Genomic DNA, 23,551 nt, shown 5'->3' on the forward strand with positions numbered 1-23,551 from the left:
TGGTGCTTGAAACCAACAACCAATGAAAATGCTTCTTCTGAATGAGAGTTTGGCTTAGATGTATATTCAAAATCGCCTTGTATTTAAATGAATTGCATGACCTTTTGTAGCTGCAAAACAAATTTCTGAGAACTCAGACGGGGGAGGGATGTTCTTTTCCCACTTCACGTTCTGATTGCACTTGAGACGGCATGCAAACATCAAGACGGGTACTGATGATTTGGCTGCTTCTTTGAATGAAAAAGATAATTAAATGTAATTTTGTTGGACATCTTATTTCATTATATCTTTTATTCAGAGGAGCATCCATCAAACCAATTGGATCCAGGATATGATAATAATAGAATTGAGATACTATACACTGAAATGTATGTGACCAACAATGTGCTGAAACGCCCTTGGTTTACTGAATTTCTGTTCAAAGCGGAGTAATCACATTGGGGATTCTGGGGGTTCCCAACAATCTGTGCCTGTCGTAAGACTTGGTTGATTGCCTGCCATCTCACCTCGACGGCGTGGATAGTGGCTCAAAATATCAATCACTGTAATGTCTGGTCCGGACACGAGTATTTACAGGCCGCTCTCGAATAGCATGACTATTGCTGGATGCTGCGTTAAACAACAAACACACGTATAAAGCTGCGTTAAACCAGACCATATTCATGCACTCATTCAATACCACTTACACAGAGGCGTCAAACACCTGACGCCTGCATCACTGCCAGCCCTCCTCCCACAGTATCGTCTGGGAGGCGACTAACGGGAATGGGTGGTCAGGCTCGCTGACTTGGTTGAAGCATGTCATCGATCCCAATTGTGTGGATCAATGCTCATGATGTCAATCACTGGATTGTCTGGTCCGGACTCGATAATTTGCAGACCGCCGTCATATAGCTGGAATATTGCTGAGTGCGGCGTTAAACAACAACCAACCAATCAACCCACATTAAGCTGACACGTCGTTATGTACCTGGAATATTGTAAAAGCTGCGTTTAACCAAACTCACTCACTTAAACGATGGTTATAGTTATAACTTGTTTGCCCCGGAAGACTATTACCAATTATAAGTAACATCTAAAACAAGCAAAAAAAAGTATAATGGTACGTCTGCATTAACATTCATCGTTTGGTACACGTCCAGGGTGTTTACAACATTTTCATTACGCTTTCTTACTTTTTCAGAAAATTACATATCGTTTGACTTAGTTCATCTGTTGGATGAAATCTACAGATCCTGCCTCGGACTGGTCTTGTTCATACGGATACTGTTACTTCTGCAGCCTCTGTCTCTCAACTACAACCTATTCCTCATGCGGGCGACTCTTCTGTCCTCCAAGAAGGAGCTGTTTGCGTTTTCACTGATTCTCGCCATTGTAGTAACAGCATTTGCATCCTTCTTCTACCTTCTGGAAGGACCAGTCACGTTTGACATAAGAACAGTGTACCATTCCTACATGGCTCTGGTGGAATCACTCCTTGGGCTGGTCCGATCTCGACAGCTGCTGTTTTCCGAGTCGGGGATTGAGGTTTATATCAAACAGACTATGTTCATATGCTTCTCTTTCACGGCCACCATGATTCTCATGAATATTGGCGTCAGCATCCTAAACATTGATATGTCGTCGATTAAGGGTCATACGGACTTTAAAGTTGGTCCCGAGTTTGATCGCGATTTGAATGAATTCCTTTGGAAGGCTGTGGAGGAAATGTTGAAGAAGTGCTCGCCAAGGGGTCAACAAGGATTTGATGCTACCGTCCACCCGTGTGAGTAAACATTCTTTGTGTTTGTTGATATGTTTGTTTGTTGATATGTTTGTTTGTTGGTTAACGCAGAGCCATGCAAAGTTTCAGTTCCACGACGGAGGTGTGGGCCCGACAACCCAGTGATTAACATCATGTGCATCGACCTCGCAATTGGTTTGTTTGTTGTTGTACGCTGCACTCAGCTATAAGACGGCGGTCTGTAAACAATCGAGTCTGGACCAGACAATCCGGTGATTGAGCATCGATCCACACAATTGGGATCGATGACATGCTTCAACCAAGTCAGCGAGCCTGACCACCAAATCCAGTTAGTCGCCTTTTACGTCAAGCATGGGTTGCTGGAGTCCTATTCTACCCCGGATTTTCACGGGTCTCAATTGGGATACGATGACATGCATCAATCAAGTTACCGAGTCTGAACACCCGAACCCATTAGTCATCTTTCACGGCTTGCATGAGTTGCTGAAGACCAATTCTAACCAGGGAAAGGTTCTGTGCTGGAGTACGTGTGTCAGTTGGGTGAACCGCGGCTTTGAAAAGAATTCAGTTAAGTCATGATCACCGCGTGCTAGTTCAATGTAGGAGGAAAGCCCAGATGGATGCAGCGATAAAGCATCCATAAAACGAGCGCGGGATTGTACTGACAAATCAATGGTTATATACAGAGGAATTCTACGAAGAGAATCGTTTGAGAATGATTCTGTATGGTAGCTTCGCTAGACAATATCCCTTCTGACCCGGATACCCCGCGAGGTTCAATGCCTGATTTACATTTGCTTGCATATCCTTTATGCATGTTAAGCTTTGCAGAATGCAATATGTCCCGTGGGGTGAAACAGTCAGTGAGTGAGTATGGATTTACGCGACTGTTAGCAATATTCCAGCAATATCGCGGTAGGGGCCAGAAATAGGCTTCACAAATTGTGTCAATGAGGTGAACCAAATCAGCGTGACGAGCGAACGCTTTATCCATTAGGTTACCCAGCCCCTGTCCCATGAGAATCCCGTGAAAGAATAGCCATGTGAAGCATAAGTATAGACTAATGTATGTCGTACATATTTAACTTGACAATCATCGCTCGTCATATGGTTTCTGAATGCCACTACCATGGCATTGTTGTAATGGTACTCACGACAAGAGCAATGGCATTCACTATCTCACCATTATTTTCGTTTAACAGCAACCATTACATCAAAATGTATTGACTTTTATATAGACGTTCAGGCACATGCCGCCATTACTGGTCGAGTCATTATTCATGCTATTGCTACTGTGCGGTATGAGGCTACAAAACATAATCTGTCCGTGAAGGTTAGGGTAGAATAGGTCTTTAGTAACCCATGCTTGCTGTGAAAGGCTACTATGCTCGTCGTAAGAGGCGACAAACGGGATCGGTTGGTCAGGCTCCCTGACTTGGTTGATGCATGTCATCATATCCCAATTGCTTAGATCGATGCTCATGATGTCAATCACTGGATTGCCTGGTCCAGACTCGATTATTTACAGACCGCCGTCATATAGGTGGAATATTGCTGAGTGCGGCGTTATACAAACAAACAAACAAACAAACAAACAAACAAAACATGAACATATATTATTGTTGTGATTGGATGTTGTGTAGGTTTTGTTCCAACCATGTTTAAAGAATGAATATTATTGTCTATGGTTATAGGATATTATTGTATTATTGTCTATGGTTATAGGATATTATTGTGTCTCATTTTCTGTTCTAAAGTATCAAGGCAGTGTGTCGAGGATGGTATATCCATGGGTGAAAATACATACGAGATCAACAGCAAGGTACAGTCATATGTATTTGGTTGGTCAAATGGCGATACACACGCCTTATTGCATACGTTTAGATTTTTACACTGTTGCATACATATATACATTTATCATATAATGGGTAGGTTTCTCGGCAGGATAAAGCCAACTGATAAAAACGATATCCGTCGGGGTCATATGCGGATAGAGATGCAAATATCAAAGGTCAAGTAGGGACTACTTTCACTGTTTATAAACAAACATGGCGTCGCCCTCGTCATTCGGCGATCGAGTCAGAACTAACCATCGGGAATCTGGATAAACTACAGAGATAATTGCTATCATTATCAAAAGAACGGTCTAATATACTATAAATCAGTGTCTAACTGTTACGTCACGAAGGCATTTTATAAGTTTTGGCAACTTTGAAGAAACAATTTTGCGAGGGCACGAGGCCTAGCCAAGCGGGATCAGTAGCCATATCTGTGCTTGTAGACCTCTGCGGCTTGAAACCTTCATCACAAATTAAAATAGTTGCATTTGGCCGAAATATGTTTGAATTGTGACCTTGTTTCGTTTTCTCGCTGTGTGTACATGTACATCTGACTTCACTCCTTAACGTTACGACTGGACAGACCGACTGTCAACAACGTCTGACCGTGGCCGTGACGTCTCGTAGACTAGGTTTAGAGTAGCTTCCCTTTGACAAAGGGCAGTTACTCTAGCGGACAGACAGATGGATTGCCGTGAAAGGCAATAAAAAAACCAATTGTTTGTTTTGCGTATATGTTGCTTCGTCACTGTATAAGAAACAGATTTCAGTTGGAACTATATTGGCTACTGTCACTGTCCGACAGACCCATCACTTACCCTACGACGTAATAAATATTAATGCGCGCATTCCAGGAAAACTCGCAATGTTTCGGTAATGTTTATGAGAGAGGGAAAGCGATTTTGAAGCACAGAAATAAAGAATGACATTATATGATAAAGAGGTTATCACGCTTGTGTATTTGGGGATGGTAAATATCCTGTATTAGGAATAAACACTATGTATTTAGCTCGCCAAGGCTCGCTAAATACAATGTTTATTCCTAATGCAGGATATTTACCATCCCCAAACACACTCGCGTGATAACCTCTATATACTTGAAATATGTATGAATGTCTTATACAAATATAACTACCTGTGAAGATCCGGGGTAGAATAGGTGTTAAACAACAAACAAACAAATAACAAACAACGTCAACGCCAGAGAATAACAAGTATCGATTACCCGACAAAAGAGATTCCATTAGGCGTAAAAGGCAAAAACGCGCTCCCATCCTTAAATTCCACTTAAACCCCAATGGGTAAAGCTTTACGAGTGCCCTGCGGTACACTTGAAATAAAATACATCTTTATCCATGCGGTCTCAGTAGTCATTTAATTTAGTATGATGTCAAACCCGATACATTGATTTTGGATCTTGTTTGTTCTCGAGGATAATATACTAACAATATAATATACCCTCTTTGACACCAGCTCGACAAGATGATGATGACGATTACCAACAGCAATGATGCTGACATACTTCTTGCCCGATCTATCGCGAACAGAGCTATGGTTGAGCTCAACACTGCACAGTCCCGTATCAGGCAGACGGAAGAGGAAGTGTTTATCGTCAAACAAGAGCTCAGTCACCTGCAGGACACCGTCCGTAGACTGACCTCTGAAGAGGACAAGACAACGGGTCCAGAGAAGGCCCAAGTGACGCTCAGGTAAATACTGTGAATTATGGTTGGATGGTTAGCAAGCATGGGTTACTGAAGACTATGATATATTGTGTGTTGTAGCCTCATACCGCGCGGTAGCAATACCTCTTACGACAAGTATAGTCGCCTTTTATACTGTGAATTATGTATATTGTGAGTGAGTGGGTGTCGCCTTAATGTGGGAGGAAAGCCCGAAGTAATCCAGGTCTAGGACGTTAACTACTTCGGTGAAACCCACGAGCACGGGTATGGTGCGGACAAACCTAGAAACATACTCGCGGCGAAGCGGGATTCGAACCACAATCATAGGTTTCTGGAGTGCCCAAGGGACGCAATTTCGGCGCCTTAGAAGACTGGACCGCCCCTGCCCTAGCACCGGTTTGAGATATATTTTTAGTTATACAACGTCTTTTCAGCTTGAAGTGGGAGGAAAGCCCGAAGAGATGCAGGTCTAAGATGTTAACCACTTTCTTGAAACCCACGAACACGGAATGGTGCTGACAAACCTAGAAACAAAATCAGGGTGAATCTTGTATTCGAACCCACGATCATTTCTGGCAGGCTTTTGGGAGGCATTTTTGCAAAGCAAATTGCATTGTGATTTGAAGTGTTACAAACTATGCTTGGTTGCCGTTCGGAATGCAGATTCGAGGAAACCTGGAAACTTCCTATCAAGTATCCGGTGAATTCCGCCTCCCCTGTCACCTTGTTATATGTCTTCGAATTTCAGAAAATGGGAAGAACTGTTTCTATTCAACTTCAATCGAATTACTTGTGTCACATGCAGTGTTACAATAAGACGGTGAGGTGAAATGGGGTTTAACGTCGCGTCCAAGATTATTGCACTTATATAGCGACGTTGTTACAATAAGAGCGACAAAACCCTTCCCATAATTATAAATACGGAACGTCAATGCCAGGGAATAACCAGTCTCGATTATCCTCCCAAACAGATTCCACTGGACGTAAGAGGCAAATTAGCGGTGAAAATAAGAATTGTATAAATGGTTCACTGAAACAATATCAATCAATACTTTATTCAATATGAAGGTCGTCGCGCGGCCCATGTACAAATAACAGTTTACAGGTATTGTAATGGCAAAATAATCATTTTAAACATTGTTGAAAAAATACTTTTTTCTTTCATACGCACGATAAATACATACACAGGCATAGTGGTTTTATTTGTTCTGTATCGAAACATGAAATACGTCTTCATTTTTGACTGCCGGGTGTTTTGTGGCATGGAACAGTGGAATGAGGCAGACGTCTTCAGACGTATTCTGCTTTTAGATCATACTCAAAACGAGTTGTTGTTTTGAACCCACGATTAGCAGATTCTGGTACTATGAATTGCAATTATACATTATATTGCAGCGTCGATGACACGACAGGCAGAGCATGCATTATGTTTAAAATAACATCAACGTCCCCCACAACAGCCGAGGAGGTGGAACTATGTGACGTCACAAACACGGAAACGGGCGCTCTTATAATGGGCATGCGCACTCTCTATGGGAAAGTCTACAAGTGTCAGTCCTCAATGGGGCTTGAGGTGAGGAAATGTGTGGTTACAACCGTTTGCAGTGCTTGAACAATCTGTTGAATGGCCTTAGACACTATATTGAAGCACCATTGTATATTCCGAGCCGTCACGTATGGCAGATATTACAATCATTATTATTTGCATATCAATTTAAGCGAATGAGTATGGTTTAACGCCGCTTTTGGCAATATTTCAGCAATACAACGGGGACAACAGAAATCAGCTTCACATATTGTACCCATTTAGGGATTCGAACCCGACCTTGGACGAGGCGGGCGAACACTTGAATTACAAGGCTACCCACCACCCGATCGTATTGAAATGACTGCATGTCATAATTCATGGGATGTCTATGGGTAGACAAGGACGTTTGGATCGTTGATAATGAAATATACGAATTGGGACGATTTCTGTGAGCACAGGGCCATCAGGATTAACAGAGGGTCACTGTATTCCTACAGTGTAACGTTGGTTGTTGGTTGGTTTGTTGTTTTACGCCGCACTCAGCAATATCCCAGCTATATGACGGCGGTCTGTAAATAATCGAGTCCGGACCAGACAATCCAGTGATTAATATCATGAGCATCGATCCACGCAATTTGGATCGATGACATGCATCAACCAAATCAGCGAGCCTGACCACCCGATCCCGTTAGTCTCCTTTTACGACAAGCATAGTCACCTTTTACGACTTCTTTGACGCGGGACATTTAATGTCGAGCAGCACTAGTTCAGTTCAAGGTGGTGCGAACTACGAACCCGGGCTGACCAGCAAACTTGGCGTTGTCACAAAAACGACAACATTCTGGGCAAATCTTGGTCGATTCTGGGGTGAATCAAGGAAATAAATCTGAAAACTTTAGCTTTTGGGCAAAGTTAGGCGATTCTCCGACTGCAATATTGAATAACTGACAAAACAGGATTTTACATCGTTTCATGACATTGTTCTTCAACAGAAGCAGCGCGTAAATCTGCAGTTCCTTATTGCCAAAGATCCCCATCCATATGAAGACGCCATTATCGCCATTCGGTCAGAACACTCCAAGAAGTGGAAGTTCATCAAGACAACAACCACTACTGCACAACCCTGTGTAAGTTATACGCATTTTATCCTATTCAAATATCTATCAATATCGTTATCACTTAATCGTGTGTTTTTTACGAATAACGATAATTGTAGGTGATACGCTTTGGCCATTGACACATAATCCAGTACACTGTCTTGAATGGTTTATTTTATAACTTCAGCATAGATTGATGAATACATTCTTGGTTCAGTTTTGAAATATTGACTGATATTTTGTATTATGTCTTTCCTTCAAATTCTTTTACTGGCCCTTTAATTGTAAGGCCTATTGTTGACAGGTACAAGCTATAATAAAAACAAATGGGAAATATTACAACTTGTAACTAAGGTAGTAAGTACATGTTATGTTATTTTCAACATTATTTTCCGGATTTTAAACGAAACATCTGTGACACACACTTCAACCTTCTCAACATGCAATTTACCCTTTTACACCATTTACATTTGTTATAGCATTGCTAGTTATGATTTACATGTTGTTCCTTATATATATTGTTAATACTTACAAATTTTATGGGCCATTTACACACTACACAAGTTCATGTCATTCTACTTACGTCCACGTGCTTGTCCATGCACTGACTATAACCCGGATGATTAACCAGGACAAACCAAAACATTAGAGAACTTAAATGAAGCTCTCATAAAAGAACTAAAATGACTTATCCTCACAAGTGGTAGCCTACAATAATAGTTTATTTCTTTTACAGAGGTATTTAGTGTTTATAGACTTCATAGTAGGGTTTCCTTGCAAGTTATTGCTTTTGTTAAATTGAAGGTTGTAATTCAGGGCCATAATCCTAAGACTTGGTTTGGGAATTATACTCAGGCAAAAATGAAAATACAGACACTCAGATTGGACCATATCGTATTTCAGATAAAACGTCGGGCATTGAAATCGACCTCAGATTCCGATACACCATGTTACTGCAAATAGTAGAGTCAACTTCTTGTGTAACACAAATAGTCGGTATGACGTGCCAGTATCTTTCCCCAATATATAATATTGATTAGTTGATTTGGCTGGACCCCCTTCTAAGATTATTATTTTTGTTTTGACATATTAACATTTAGCTCCGTTTTAAGCAATATTGAATAAAGGAATCTAATGATTTTTGTAATCCAGATTGGGTTTCGCTATTTATGACTGTATCGTCTGCGTAGAGTAATACTAAAATATGTAACCATACTGTGATGTCATTTCCTGATATACAGTCAATTAGATCCCTTGGCATCCTTGCTTAGTTAGATACGGTTCAAAATCATTTAAAAAAATTGAAAACAGTAGTGGTAATAGATTTTCGCCCTGTCTGACACCTGATTGACAAGGGAAATACTCCGATTCTGCATTATTTGATTGTACCATTGATTTAATATTACTGTACATATTTTTAACTAAAGTTAGAAATCGGCCCTCAATTCCAATGTTTTGCATTTTGGACCACAGTCCTACTCTCCAAACAGTTTCGAATGCCTTTGTAAAATCTATGCACGAACAATAAAGTATTTTTTTACAGTTTCAAAATATGCATCAACGAATGGATAACGAATATATTATCCGCAGTGTGAAATTGTTTCCTTAATCCCGACTGTGCTGGAGTTAGGATATTATTGGCATCTAGAAATTTTGTCAATCGTTCGTTTAGGATACTGGTGAATAGTTTTCCGAAACAGTTTAATATCGTAATAGGTCTATACAAGTTTGAATCAAATGGATCGCCTTTATTTTTGAAGATGGGTTTTATAATTCCCTACAGCCACGTTTCAGGGATTACACCACATGAGAGGATAAGATTGAAAAATTCTGAATATAGTCGGCCAAGTATTCAAGTGCTATCTAAACTAGTGTCCAAAAGAAACGATACCATCTTATTTTCAAAATTGTTTTTTACTAAGTGAATTGTCAAGTATGAAAACATGCCAATTCGTATTGCACATCCCAAACACAGCATAGTCGATAAAAAATACCGGGAACACGTGATCACTTCCGGGAAAAAACGTCAATTTCGTGAAAGTGACATTTCCCTCTCTAGCATGTTCTGCACGTGCAGAAAAACTGTACAAAACGGCTGATCAGACACGTTGATATCACAGCAACAAAAAGAACACAAGATATGCCACGTTTGACAGCCATCGAGAGAGAGAGAGCCGTTGGAATGGTCCAACAAGGAGCGTCACACGTCGACGTCGCCAGAAGTTTGGGCTGCGCACGCATCACTATCACCAGGTTGATGCAGCGGTTACGTCAGACAGGTCAGACGTCAGGCAGGCCCAGGAGTGGAAGACCACGAGTAACCACGCCCCGTGAAGATCGTTACATCCGGGTATTACACCTGAGGAACCGCACCGTAACAGCGACGTCCACGGCGGCTACAGCACTGGGACACAGGATCAGTCGACAGACCGTCTACAGGAGACTACGGCAGTATGGTATCCGGCCACGTCATCCCTACCGCGGACCGCTCCTGACGCCTCGACACCGGAACAACAGACTGATCTGGGCCAGGCGAGTTCGACGTTGGCAACGGCGGGAGTGGGCACGTGTTATGTTCTCTGATGAGAGCAGATTCCTCATCTTCAGAAACGATGGAAGGCAGCTTGTATACCGACGATTTGGTGAACGTTTGGCGCCTAACTGTATCCAACAGGTCCGGCCGTTTGGAGGTGGAGGGTTAATGGTTTGGGGTGGCATATGTGGTGACGTCAAAACGATGCTTGTCGTAATTCGTGGAAACCTGAATGCACAGCGTTATCTTGATGACATCCTACGGCCTGTTGTGGTGCCCTTTATTCAGCAACAGCCTCGTGGACTCCTTTTCCAACATGACAATGCAAGGCCACACACAGCAAGATTGACACAGAACTTCCTTGCCAACGCCAACGTACAGGTTTTGCCATGGCCCGCATGTTCACCGGACATGAATCCCATCGAGCACTTATGGGACCACCCCGATCGGCAAATCCGACGTCGCCGTGTGCCTCCAGTCAACGTCCAGGACTTGGAACGATGTCTCCTCGATGAATGGCAACGCATCACTCCCAACGTCATCAGACGTTTGACGTCATCAGTCCATAGGCGTGTTCTGGCATGTATTGATGCTCACGGTGGACATACCCGCTACTGACTTGACTTTGAGACGTGTGGTGTGACATTTCCCGTTGTTTCTGTGATCAGTGCTCTAACGAAATGTTCATTTTTCGACCCCACCCATCTTTAAAGGCTTGTCATATTGGTTGTACAGATTTTATTGAAATGAAATTTTTGTACAGATGTTGTGAAAGGATTTCTCAAAAGCATAACACCAATCCTAAACTTCTGCATTGTTTAGTTTTTCTTTTATGTCGTTGCAAACAGGTGGTATCGTTTCTTTTGGACACTAGTTTATTATATGATCATCCTCGACAAAATCTAGCTCGGAGGCCTTAATTCTTTCTTCAGTCGTTCCATTATCGTTTAAGATTTTACAATCATATACCAATGTTGAAGTTGCACACTCTTCTAATTCAGAATCATTGATTTCGTTTTCAATAACCTTTTAATAAACAAATAAGGAAGGAATTAATATCAGGAGTTTTCGGATTTGTTTCTTTCGTACATTTTGTTAGGATCTTCCAAAACTATTTAGGCGAGTGGTGAAGATTTTGGCGAAAAGTCTTATTTCAATTGTCTTGATATTTACGTATATACTTATCCATACATTTCTTGTAAGCCTTTGATTCTTAGTGATGTGGCAATTTATTAAATTCTGTTTACCATTTTTTTTAAGACGCCGTTTTGCTTTATTGAATTTCTTACGGGATCGTCAGAACCAAGGTTTATCTTTCTCCGAATTTGCAGCGTTAACAATTTCATTCGCGATTTCATTCTGTTTTGTCTCGACGGGTCGCCGTGACCTGTCCGTGCTTCGTGTGCAGTCTTCATCATTTTATTTATCTGTTCAACATGTATACTCTTTACGTATATATCCGATTTATCAAGTTTGTAATGTTTGGGTTTGTTAGCGGTATTTGTATAGATGCATGGTTGGCCTTTACATGGATTACTGACAGGAGGTTTGACTGCGCTAAGTGTAAAGGTGAGAGGGCAGTGCACGTCTGAGTAGAGGGGTGAGTAGTCAATTATATTATAATCAGAAAAGAGCGGAAGGCACATTTGCGATATAATAACATAGTCGATAACACTGTTATCCTTACAGGTTGTTTTACCTATCATTTTATCATTTCCTACCCTGCAATTACCAATAAACAGAACTGATTAATTTTTTTACAGATTTCAATAAGTTTAAAGCTAAAGTTATTTATTCTTGTTTTGTCCTGTGTTGCTCTCACGCGTGGCAACCCAAGTCCATCGAGCACAGATTCAGGGTTAAGTTCTAATCTAATTTCAACAAAATCCAAATTAACTTCTTCAATTATGTATTCGTCAAGATTTTCGTACTCGCATAGATTATTTCTCCGGGCATTAAAGTCCTCAATTAAAATGGCATACTCACTTTTTGTCATAATATTAATTATTGATTGCTCAATTTCATTAAACATATCGTTTGTAATATACTTTGATCCTTCGGGTGGGATATAAACAGTCCCCAATTAAAGATCCTGATCAAAATCAAATAGAGTTTCAGCTTTTTGTGACCAGACAAGGAAATGTATTTGTTTTCTTAAAGCCTGCCATCAAAGGAAAGTAAAAATGCAAGAAGCGTATCTCTTATTTATGTTAAAACTAGCTTGAAAATAACACTAAGATCAGGTTCTTAAACAGGAGCCAGTTGCAATTGCTGGCGGTTTGTTGGCGGTTTGTGAACGTCACTATTTACGGCAACCACGCTCACGCCATGGGTTTTCAAACCAGTGAACACACAGACCACGGTGTGACGTTGAAATTATTCTGAGCTAGAAACGCAGCTCTGATACGAGAAACACAGCTCTGATACGAGAAACACAGCTCTGATACGAGAAACACAGCTCTGATACGCGAGAAACACAGCTCTGATACGCGAGAAACACAGCTCTGATACGAGAAACACAGCTCTGATACGAGAAACACAGCTCTGATACGCGAGAAACACAGCTCTGATACGAGAAACACAGCTCTGATACGAGAAACACAGCTCTGATACGAGAAACACAGCTCTAATACGAGAAACACAGCTCTGATACGCGAGAAACACAGCTCTGATACGAGAAACACAGCTCTGATACGAGAAACACAGCTCTAATACGAGAAACACAGCTCTGATACGCGAGAAACACAGCTCTGATACGAGAAACACAGCTCTGATACGAGAAACACAGCTCTAATACGAGAAACACAGCTCTAATACGAGAAACACAGCTCTGATACGAGAAACACAGCTCTGATACGCGAGAAACACAGCTCTAATACGAGAAACACAGCTCTAATACGAGAAACACAGCTCTGATACGAGAAACACAGCTCTGATACGAGAAACACAGCTCTAATACGAGAAACACAGCTCTGATACGCGAGAAACACAGCTCTGATACGAGAAACACAGCTCTGATACGAGAAACACAGCTCTAATACGAGAAACACAGCTCTGATACGCGAGAAACACAGCTCTGATACGAGAAACACAGCTCTGATACGAGAAACACAGCTCTGATACGAGAAACACAGCTCTAATACGAGAAACACAGCTCTGATACGCGAGAAACACAGCTCTGATACGAGAAACACAGCTCTGATACGAGAAACACAGCTCTGATACGAGAAACACAGCTCTAATACGAGAAACACAGCTCTGATACGAGAAACACAGCTCTGATACGAGAAACACAGCTCTGATACGAGAAACACAGCTCTAATACGAGAAACACAGCTCTAATACGAGAAACACAGCTCTAATACGAGAAACACAGCTCTGATACGAGAAACACAGCTCTGATACGAGAAACACAGCTCTGATACGAGAAACACAGCTCTAATACGAGAAACACAGCTCTAATACGAGAAACACAGCTCTAATACGAGAAACACAGCTCTGATACGAGAAACACAGCTCTGATACGAGAAACACAGCTCTAATACGCGAGAAACACAGCTCTGATACGAGAAACACAGCTCTAATACGAGAAACACAGCTCTGATACGAGAAACACAGCTCTGATACGAGAAACACAGCTCTAATACGAGAAACACAGCTCTGATACGAGAAACACAGCTCTAATACGAGAAACACAGCTCTGATACGAATGGAACAACCGTTGGGGCTAAATTGTATCGCCGTACCAAACATCAATCAGTGAGTGAGTGAGTGAGTGAGTATGGTTTTACGCAGCTTTTGGCAATATTCCAGCAATATCACGGCAGGGGACCCCAGAGATGAGCTTCACACATTGTACATTCCCATGTTGGGAATCGAACCCGGATCTTCAGCGTGACGAGCAAACTCTTTAACCACTAGGCTACCCCACCGCCCCCGAACATCTAACAAGTTACCATCAAGAACGTGAGGGTCCGAGCAGCACGCCCTGAAATGTCTGCTGTCTGGATACTTCCTCCTCTGAACTTGTCCAGTTACATAACAAAATGCATCCACGTTACCATCAATCACGCAGAGATTAAATTGATCACATAAATAGAGACTACTAAACAAGTCCACATCAGATACCGTTTTTTTATATCAACGAGAGTATGTTCCAGAGAAATTGTTAGATACCTTTGGAAATACACGAGTTGTATACACACGGTAACTAACAGCGATGAGTGTAGTAATTTATATATTACTCACTTGAACTTTGCTTAGTCGAAATTTAGAGTTGGAAATGGATGTGTTTGTTTGTTTTGTTTGTTGTTTAACGCCGTACTCTGCATTATTCTACCTATATGACGGCAGTCTGTAAATAATCAAGTCTGGACCTGACAACCCAGCGATTGACATCATGCGTACCGAGTCAGTAAGCCCGACAACCCGATCCCGTTAGTCGCCTCTTACGACAAGCGGGGTCGCTGAAGACCAATTCTAACCCGGATGTTCACGGGTCTGTGGGTATGAGGGTGGCGTGTGAACACAACATTCGCAGCTGATGATCCCACCATTGTTCTCTTTAGATGCGACTTGGCAAAATAACGTGGGCAATCTCGGTTCAGTGTGTATGAGTGGAGTCTGCGAGACGATCGACTCATCGAAGCATGTCACGATGACTGTGTGTTTTCATGCGAGTCAGCAGATGTCTTTTATGAAATGGGTTGTGATTACCGTTTATCTACACCAGCGGAGCACGAATGGTTCACGACATGAGATTGCATCGATGGCCATGAGGATATTTCTAACGACTGTCCTTCCTTCCAAGGGGCGCTACTCTCATTTACAACACGAAGTTCAAGGTCGCAAGCAGACGCTGCGATGAATGTTGTGATGACCTTTCGACGGAGTGTTTTGATTCTTAGTTATGCTGAAAACCGTTATAATGCCACGAGGGCGGTCGGGTAGCTTAGTGGTTAAAGCGTTCGCTCGTCATGCCGAATACCCGGGTTCGATTCCCCACATGGGTACAATGTGTGAAGCCCATTTCTGGTGTCCCCCGCCGTGATATTGCTGGGATATTGCTAAAAGCGCCCTAAATCTATACTCACTATAATGCCACGATACTTGCACAACAACAATACAAAAATGAGAGTCCGTATACTCTCGCTATTTCAAACGTAGTCCAACCATAAATCACAGGCATCTGCAAAAACTAACGGACCTGACATATTCGCGTAAACTATAGGTCAATAATCCATTTTTGAAATGCATGCGTTGTGTGTCTTTGCGTCTCAGGTGTTGTTTGAAAACGGGAATAGATTATCCGTCTAGGTTGTTGGTTTGTTGATTAACGCCCCACTCAGCAATATTATATATTTATACAATGTAAAAAATCGAGTCTGGATCGATGACATGCATCGATCTAGTCAGCGTGCCGGACCATCCGATCCCGTTAGGCTCCTCTTACGACAAGCATAGTCGCCTTTTATGGCAAGCATGGGTTGCTGAAGACCTATTCTACCCCGGATCTTCACGGATCTATCCGTCTAGGAGATGACATTGCAGAGTGCAGTTGCTTCAGTGCTCACAACGCCACCTTCGAAAGACCAGCTGATGCCACAAATATCCCCTTTCGCACGTGTTGTTATAAAAGCACTGTTTAATAAAGGCGTATTGTTATCAAGCGGGTGATCTCTTCACGGGTGAATAATAAATATATGTCCAGATGTTGACGTGACCAAAGGAAACGTACTTGTCTGTGGCGGGGTCACAGAATGAGTCGCCTCACTGAAGTTCGAGCTCTGATGTTGTGAGCTTGTTGTCTGTTCTATATCGTCTGGTCACAGACATCAGTCTGTCGAGCCAAACTGGCAGGACTTGAGAAACGGTAACGGCTTGAACAGTTGTCTCCCTTGTTCTACCTTTCCGAGGAACTTCATTGGTGGTTCCTGTCATCGTGTGAATTGAAACATTAAAACGTGGTATAACCAGAGGCCCACTTGCGTTCATTTTGTGTCAGTCGTGGGATTTTTTCCCTCGGTTGTCTTGTCAATACATACACACATTAACAATCCCATGGAAACCATGGAAACCATGCAACTGAGTTGCGACATGCCTTTTCCAAGTATTCATGTACAGTAAACTACGTTTATAACGAACACGCTTATAACGAACTGATGGATAAAGCGAACTTACTTTTTTGTCCCGACTATTTGCCGTAGTTATGCTCTACATATGCTTATAACGAACTACGGTTATAACGAACTAAAATAAAATGTCCCTTTGAGTTCGTTATATCCGTAGTTTACTGTGTTTCTACTCAAGGTCGTATAAATACATGCAGCACACGTGATTGGCACGTGCATGATGAAGTGTTGTGTTTGGAAACACAACTAAGCATCAATGAAATATTCCAATTAATGATTTAACTATGAATACACAATGCCATTTAGAAAGTGGTCAAACGTTACAAATGTAATATGGGGGCCGCGCAAATGTACATTGGTCAGAGTACGCAAAGTACGTGATCTAAACTACCAGTTATGGAAGCCAAGGGGGGCTGAGTGGGTTAGATTGTTGACTTTGTGTGGTTGTGATTTGGTGCTTCACTCTGAGAGCGTGGGTTCGTATCCCAGATGGGACTCAACCCCAAAAAGTACTAAGATTTGTACTAAGGAAGTGTTATCCTAAATATAACATTTGTTTCAAATTTTACTAGATTCAAATTATCAAGCCATTATACCGCTGAAAGAGTTCAAGTGAGAGGATGTAAATCAATTACTTTGCTTGAATACTTTGTTGCAGTTTGAATTTCAGTTTCAGGATTCCGGAAATGGAGGTGAAGGACTCATGGTTGCTTGTTTAAGCGACACTCTTCCAGATTACATTGCATGTGTCTCGGAGCCGAAAGCTTTCGTTCAGTCCGTTACGCCATCTGGTGGCGAGTTTTCACTTCCGTTTGAGCCAAGGTCAAGGTTCTTCTATGAGCGAGGATGTGTAAATGCACCCTGTGATGTGACGATTAAGGTAAGTGTTTCTTACACAGTAATCACCAAGGTATCTGAAATAATCTTTATTGTAGAGGGGATGCGATACCAGGATGGGAGTGACTTGACTGGAAGGCCGCATTGAACAATATTTCAGTTAAATGACGATATGTCAGCTTGATGTGAGAAGATGAGGTGAAATGGAGTTTAACGTTGCGTCAAGATTATTGCACTTAAATAGCGACGTGCATGCATGTATGTGTGTCTGTTTGTACTAGTCCGGACTGATGGTGATTTATAGTGCTAGCTCACTGAGATACCATGCCGCAGTTTAACATGGTGAGGTGAGGTGAAATTGGGTTTAACGTCGCGTCCAAGATTATTGCACTTATATAGCGACTTGCATGTACGTGTTTGTGTTTGTGTGGCTGCTTGTACTAGTCCGGACTGATGCCGATTTATAGTGCTAGCTCACTGAGATACCATGCCGCAGTGTAACATGAATACCTCACTCAGACACAATATACTGATTCCGAGCTCATCAGGTTTAGCCCATTAATGCCGAGCGCCAGGCAGAGTAACAACAAGTACCATCTTTTACCGTCTTTTGGTGTGAAGCGGCCGGGAATCGAACCTCGGACCTTCCGCTGTCGAGGCGGACGCTCTACCACTAGACCCAGGAAGCTGAGAGAAAAAAATATCCTGATGTATATCGTGGGACCCGTGAAGATCCGGGGTAGTATAGGTCTTCCGCAACCCATGCTTGCCGTAAAAGGCGACTATGCTTGTCGTAAGAGGCGACTAACGGGATCGAGTGGTCAGGCTAACTGACTTGGTTGATGCCTGTCATCGTATCCCAATTGCGTGGATCGATGTTCATGATATTAATCACTGTAATGTCTGGTCCAGACTTGATTATTTACAGACCGCAGTCACATAGCTGGGATATTGCTGAGTGCGGCGTTAAACAACAAACAAACAAACAAAGCATATCACTGACGTTTACTACATTGTTGAGACCCAGGAGCACGACTGTGGTGCTGAGAAAGCAAGAATCATGAGCAGGGAGAATCTGAGATTTGAATGCACAGTCACAGGATCGTGGCACGGCTAAGGGACGCAATTCGGCACGACGCATTTATCCGCCCGATTCTGTATCAATACAGATTTGTAGGAGCTATAATTGAACAAGATCATGATAAGGTTAGGTGCTCAGTTTAATTATGAATAAATGTCTAAAAGCCGACCTACATGTTGGCCTTGATGAATGAAACACTGAAAGATGATGATCCTGTTGCCTCTTTTGTCCCTTAAGAACAATCTCCATATGGGAAGTATAGAAAGTTGGACTGCCTTTTTGCCCCCGTCCGCATTGAACCTCACAACGCTTATTGAAGCAGCACATTTTCCCCAAACACCAATCTCATTTTATGTTGGTGTATTTAATTAGCTCATGTCATTGTTTCGAATATATTCTGTAAACAAAATGAAAAAAAAAGGGACAGGCAGCCCGAGTAATTGTGTACATTGTACGTAAGATGTACTGGGGATATTCTGTGCCCCGGAATCGAACCCGTGAAGATCCGAGAAAGAATAGGTCCCATGCTTGTCATAAAAGGCGATTATTCTTGTCGTCGATGCATGCCATCGTATCCGACATACGTAGATTGATGCTCATGATACCGATCACTGGATTGTCTGGTCCAGCCTCGATTATTTACAGACCGCCGTCATATAGTTGGAATGTTGCGTTGAACGAAAAGCAAGCAAACAAACAAATTCTACCGTAGTTGTTCGTGACATGTTCCCCTTCCTGTTCACCACACACAGCTGATACCACGGCCTCCAGTCCCGATTGTTCAGATCATCCCCGGGGGGAACCTCATGTGTCCTGTCAAGGTGGAGACTCCATTTCTGTCAGACAACTATGAATACAGTAAGTATTTACTCTGTTAGTAGTTATGGTAACTAATAAAATGGTATGTCGACTACTGAGGAATACATTGTTATGGAAACATTGTCTGTACATTTCCATGTTTCCAAGTCCTGTGCCCACTTGCACAAAGCGATCGTAGCGCTACCACTATTGTAAGCTTATGTTAAAGTATGTTACGATCATCTTAGCGCTAAGGTCGCTTTGTGCAAATAGGCCCTGATCATAATGATCGAACAGTTGGAAAAATTCGGGTACTCCTCCAGTTAATGGGTAATTTCCATTCGCCCACTCTCACCTGAGTGAGTGAGTGGGTGGGTTTGGGTGAGTGAGTGAGTAAGTGAGCGAGTGAGTTGGTTTTATAAGTATTGCAGTTATATCACGGCGCGTCTAATGTGGGAGGAAAGCCCGAAGAAATGCAGACGTTTACCACTTTGGTGTGAAACCCAGGAGCCCGGGTATTGTGCTGAGAAACCTTGAAACACAATCGGGGCGAAACGGGATTCGAACCCATGATACTAGGTCTCGGTTGTGTCCAAGGGACGCAACTTTACACAGCGAAATGCGCGCCTTAGACGACTGACCAGAAATACCATAGTGTAAATGATGAATGTTCACGCGATACTGTATATCTTTTAATAAGTTGTGGTAACGTAAATATTTCTCGTCAGATCCTGAGTCCGCCTGGCTTGTTCTGAGCAGCACTTCCGACAACCAGTGGTGGAAAGCCCCGACACAGATAGCGGTGGAGCGCTCTATGGTCATATTCCAGGCATATGTTGGTCCAGCAGGGTAGGTCAAACTAAACTGAGGGGCTGAACAAAGTATTCACTTGAAAATCAGATTTGAACACAATATTACAAACATTATCAGAAAGTGTATAGGCTGCAAACGGAAGCAGAAACACAGCAAACCTAAGGTCTAAAACACAACTATGACAACAGTGTTAAACACGTCACCTTCGAATAACCATTTCTTGTTTGTTTCATTTTTAGCCACCATCAATCACGGGGGTATACGTTCTTTTGCCAGAACAAAAAACCAACAGGGCATTGGGGCTGAGAAATATTCACATCCGTGCACAGATGTACCAACTGTCTATAAGAACAGGACCCACTTGCACAAAGTAATCTTGGCACTACAACTATTGTAAGCCTATGTTAAAGTATGGGAGTTACTATCCTCTTAGCGCTAAGATAGCTTTGTGCAAGTGGGCCAAGGTCCTTTAGCTTCTATAGCACCCAACGAAGCTGACCAAACAGCATCATAAAATAGTATTATTAAATAAATTAATCAGAATATGTATGATGCATTGTTGAATACGTCCTCGAACGAACTAAGTCAGTTGGCCTCGTCACATCTTTTACCGTTTATACAGTATACTGACATTATATCTTGCAGTTGCTATTTTTGCGTTACGGGCCCCTGTGGTTCATACTTCAAGAAAATTGATATATATATATATCCTGATATCCTGATTCAGTTATTAAATATAATAATATTTTAAGATGCTGTTTGAAATTTGGTCAGATTCATTTTTTTTCATGGAAGCTATAGGACCTATTCTTATAATTAAATATTTATTTAATAATTTATAGGAAACATAGCCACTCAAAGACACGTAATATTTAATAATAATATTTTTATTAGTCCATGATATAGAGCATGCTAAAAGCGCACTATAATTAGCTTGGTCAATAAAGACGTGTGCACTCGACTTTCAATCTCAGCTCCCTGGGGAGTATACAACCCAAAGTGCCTTTATGACCCTGGAAGGCTTACAGTTACACTTCTCTCTCTTTTATGGCGCCAATGCAGAATACATTAATTTTAAGCATTCCTTCTATACATTTCCAGCATACGGATATCATTTTGCCCGAAGGTGTCTGAGCTTCAATGGGTAAGTTGATTCCTCGTCTATAGTAGGGCCAACTGATCGGAAACTGCAGCTGTTCATGGTTAAACATTAATGTCGAAAGTAGGTCAAACGTGATGGACGTACGTTCCGCTGAACCGACGCTGGACATTGGGTTATGAATATTCAATGACCTCACTATAGCTCCAAGTGTAGCAGCAGCTGACCCCTTTCATGATACTCAGAAAGTGAGTGAGTATGGCTTTACGCGCTTTTAGCAATATCCAGCAATATCACGACGGGGGACACCAGAAATGGGCTTCACACATTGTACCCATGTCGGTAATCGAACCCGGGTTTTCGGCGTGACGAGCGAACGCTTTAACCACTAGGTTACCCCGCCCAGTTTAACTTGTCGGAATAAACGCTATCACTGCCATCACTACACTGACATGCCGACCTAAAGCAACCAATATTTTTCGATAATTATTCTATCTAAATGTCGGGTCCATTCAATCCGACTTATGGAGAATTGTTCTGATGGTTACAGATAGGCCTGCTGTGGTCTCAATTCATTCCAAACACAACGCGTGAGAGAATTTGAGCGATATACGGGTTTGAATCATCCAGTTAGGAACATTGTAGGTTTGTGTCCATTCCTAACTCTTTGATGGGTGACATGACATCGGAGTCTTAATTAATATTATTCCAATTTTTTTAAACCCAAGTCTTTAATCAATTCAATAAGCGACAAGAAATGTTGCTATCTATTGCCGGTACCACGTGAGGATCATTAAAAAACAACTCCAAATGATACAATGAAGCCAGCGTTTTGTTGTGAAGTACATACTATTATGCTGTCGTTATAATGTCATATCGACAGAAGTCAAGAATTATTCAGCTATCGAAATGACGTCACAATACCTGGTGCACAATAGTGCGCCTGGTGGCAAGATCGGGTACTGTGACTTCAGTTCTCAATGCAATGTTCTGTGTAACACAATATATATATGTATTTCGACATACAATGTATCTGTAAACATGACGACATACAATGTATCTGTAAACTTATCGACATACAATATGTCTCTAAACATGTCGACATACAATGTATCTGTAAACATGTCGGCATACAATATACCTCTAAACATGTCGACCTACAATATATCTCTAAAACAGGTCGACCTACAATGTAACTGTAAACATGTCGACATACAATGTAACTGTAAACATGTCGACATACAATGTATCTCTAAATATGTCGACATACAATGTATCTCTAAACAAGTCGACATACAATGCATTTCTAAACATGTCGACATACAATGTATCTCTAAACATGTCGACATAAATGTATCTCTAAACATGTCGACATACAATGTATCTCTTAACATGTCGACATGCAAAGTAACTCTAAAACATGTCGACATACAATGTATCTATAAACATGTCGACTTACAATATATCTCTAAACATGTCGACATACAATATATCGCAAAACATGTCAACATACAATATATCTCTAAACATGTCGACATACAATGTATCTCTAAACATGTCGACACACAATGTATCTCTTAACATGTCGACATTCAATGTATCTCTAAACATGTCGATAAACAATGTATCTCTTTACAGATACAACGTGTCCACGGAGGAAAACCGTCAGGTAAGTTTGTCCTGCATACAAATAAAAGCGACAAAACCTTTTCCATGTTCATCAGAAAAATATACTAAAACAAGGGTACATTGTGCGATTCCGACCATATCGCCCGAGAACTAGATGTTTATATGTCCACATTGGCCAAACTTTATGTTATTGCATTTTCTTACCAGATGGATTATTTTCTATTATTATTGTAACTTTCATCCAACCCAAATAGCTAGGAAGTCCCTTTAACAGTGTGTGTCAGTGGTCCTATGTCCACAACGTCGTCAGTTGCTCAAAACCAAAATTTTATATGTGCTTTTTCAATCAATGTCTTAACACGGATCATGTGACATTAAACAGGACAACTTTGTTCCAAATCATTTGAAGATAAAACCATATGGTTATCATAACTATATCAATTGTATAATGTGAACATAGAGAGTTAAATTTTGTGATCTAGGAACCTTAACAATGATTGAGATTTGATGAGTTGATTACATTATGCTGTCTGAAGTATCTGGTCGGAGTTTGTTTTGTTTGTTTGTTTGTTGTTTAACGCTGCACATAGCAGTATTCCAGCTATATGACAGCGGTCTGTAAATAATAGAGTCTGGACCAGACACTCATGTGATTGATATCATGAGTATCGATCTACGCAATTGGGCTACGAGGACATGCATCAACCAAGTCTGCGAACCTGACCACCCGATCCCGTT

The 23,551-nt window shown here is 41.6% G+C and overlaps 1 protein-coding gene across 1 annotated transcript in view; it reads left to right on the forward strand.

Annotated features, from left to right (window-relative positions):
* LOC124131979 (location of vulva defective 1-like) overlaps positions 1-23,551 on the forward strand; it is a 92,567-nt gene that overhangs the window by 60,829 nt on the left and 8,187 nt on the right. The window contains exons 20-29 of the mRNA XM_046495533.2: positions 1,184-1,765; positions 3,502-3,566; positions 5,056-5,291; positions 6,663-6,840; positions 7,788-7,922; positions 17,227-17,436; positions 19,227-19,332; positions 20,001-20,121; positions 21,187-21,229; positions 22,823-22,853. Of these exons, the coding sequence (XP_046351489.2) occupies positions 1,184-1,765; positions 3,502-3,566; positions 5,056-5,291; positions 6,663-6,840; positions 7,788-7,922; positions 17,227-17,436; positions 19,227-19,332; positions 20,001-20,121; positions 21,187-21,229; positions 22,823-22,853 (1,707 nt within the window). The remainder of the gene's footprint in view (positions 1-1,183; positions 1,766-3,501; positions 3,567-5,055; positions 5,292-6,662; positions 6,841-7,787; positions 7,923-17,226; positions 17,437-19,226; positions 19,333-20,000; positions 20,122-21,186; positions 21,230-22,822; positions 22,854-23,551) is intronic.

This window comes from Haliotis rufescens, unplaced genomic scaffold, assembly GCF_023055435.1.
Source record: "Haliotis rufescens isolate VD_foot unplaced genomic scaffold, xgHalRufe1.0.p SCAF_93, whole genome shotgun sequence".
Taxonomy (NCBI): Eukaryota; Metazoa; Mollusca; class Gastropoda; order Lepetellida; family Haliotidae; genus Haliotis; species Haliotis rufescens.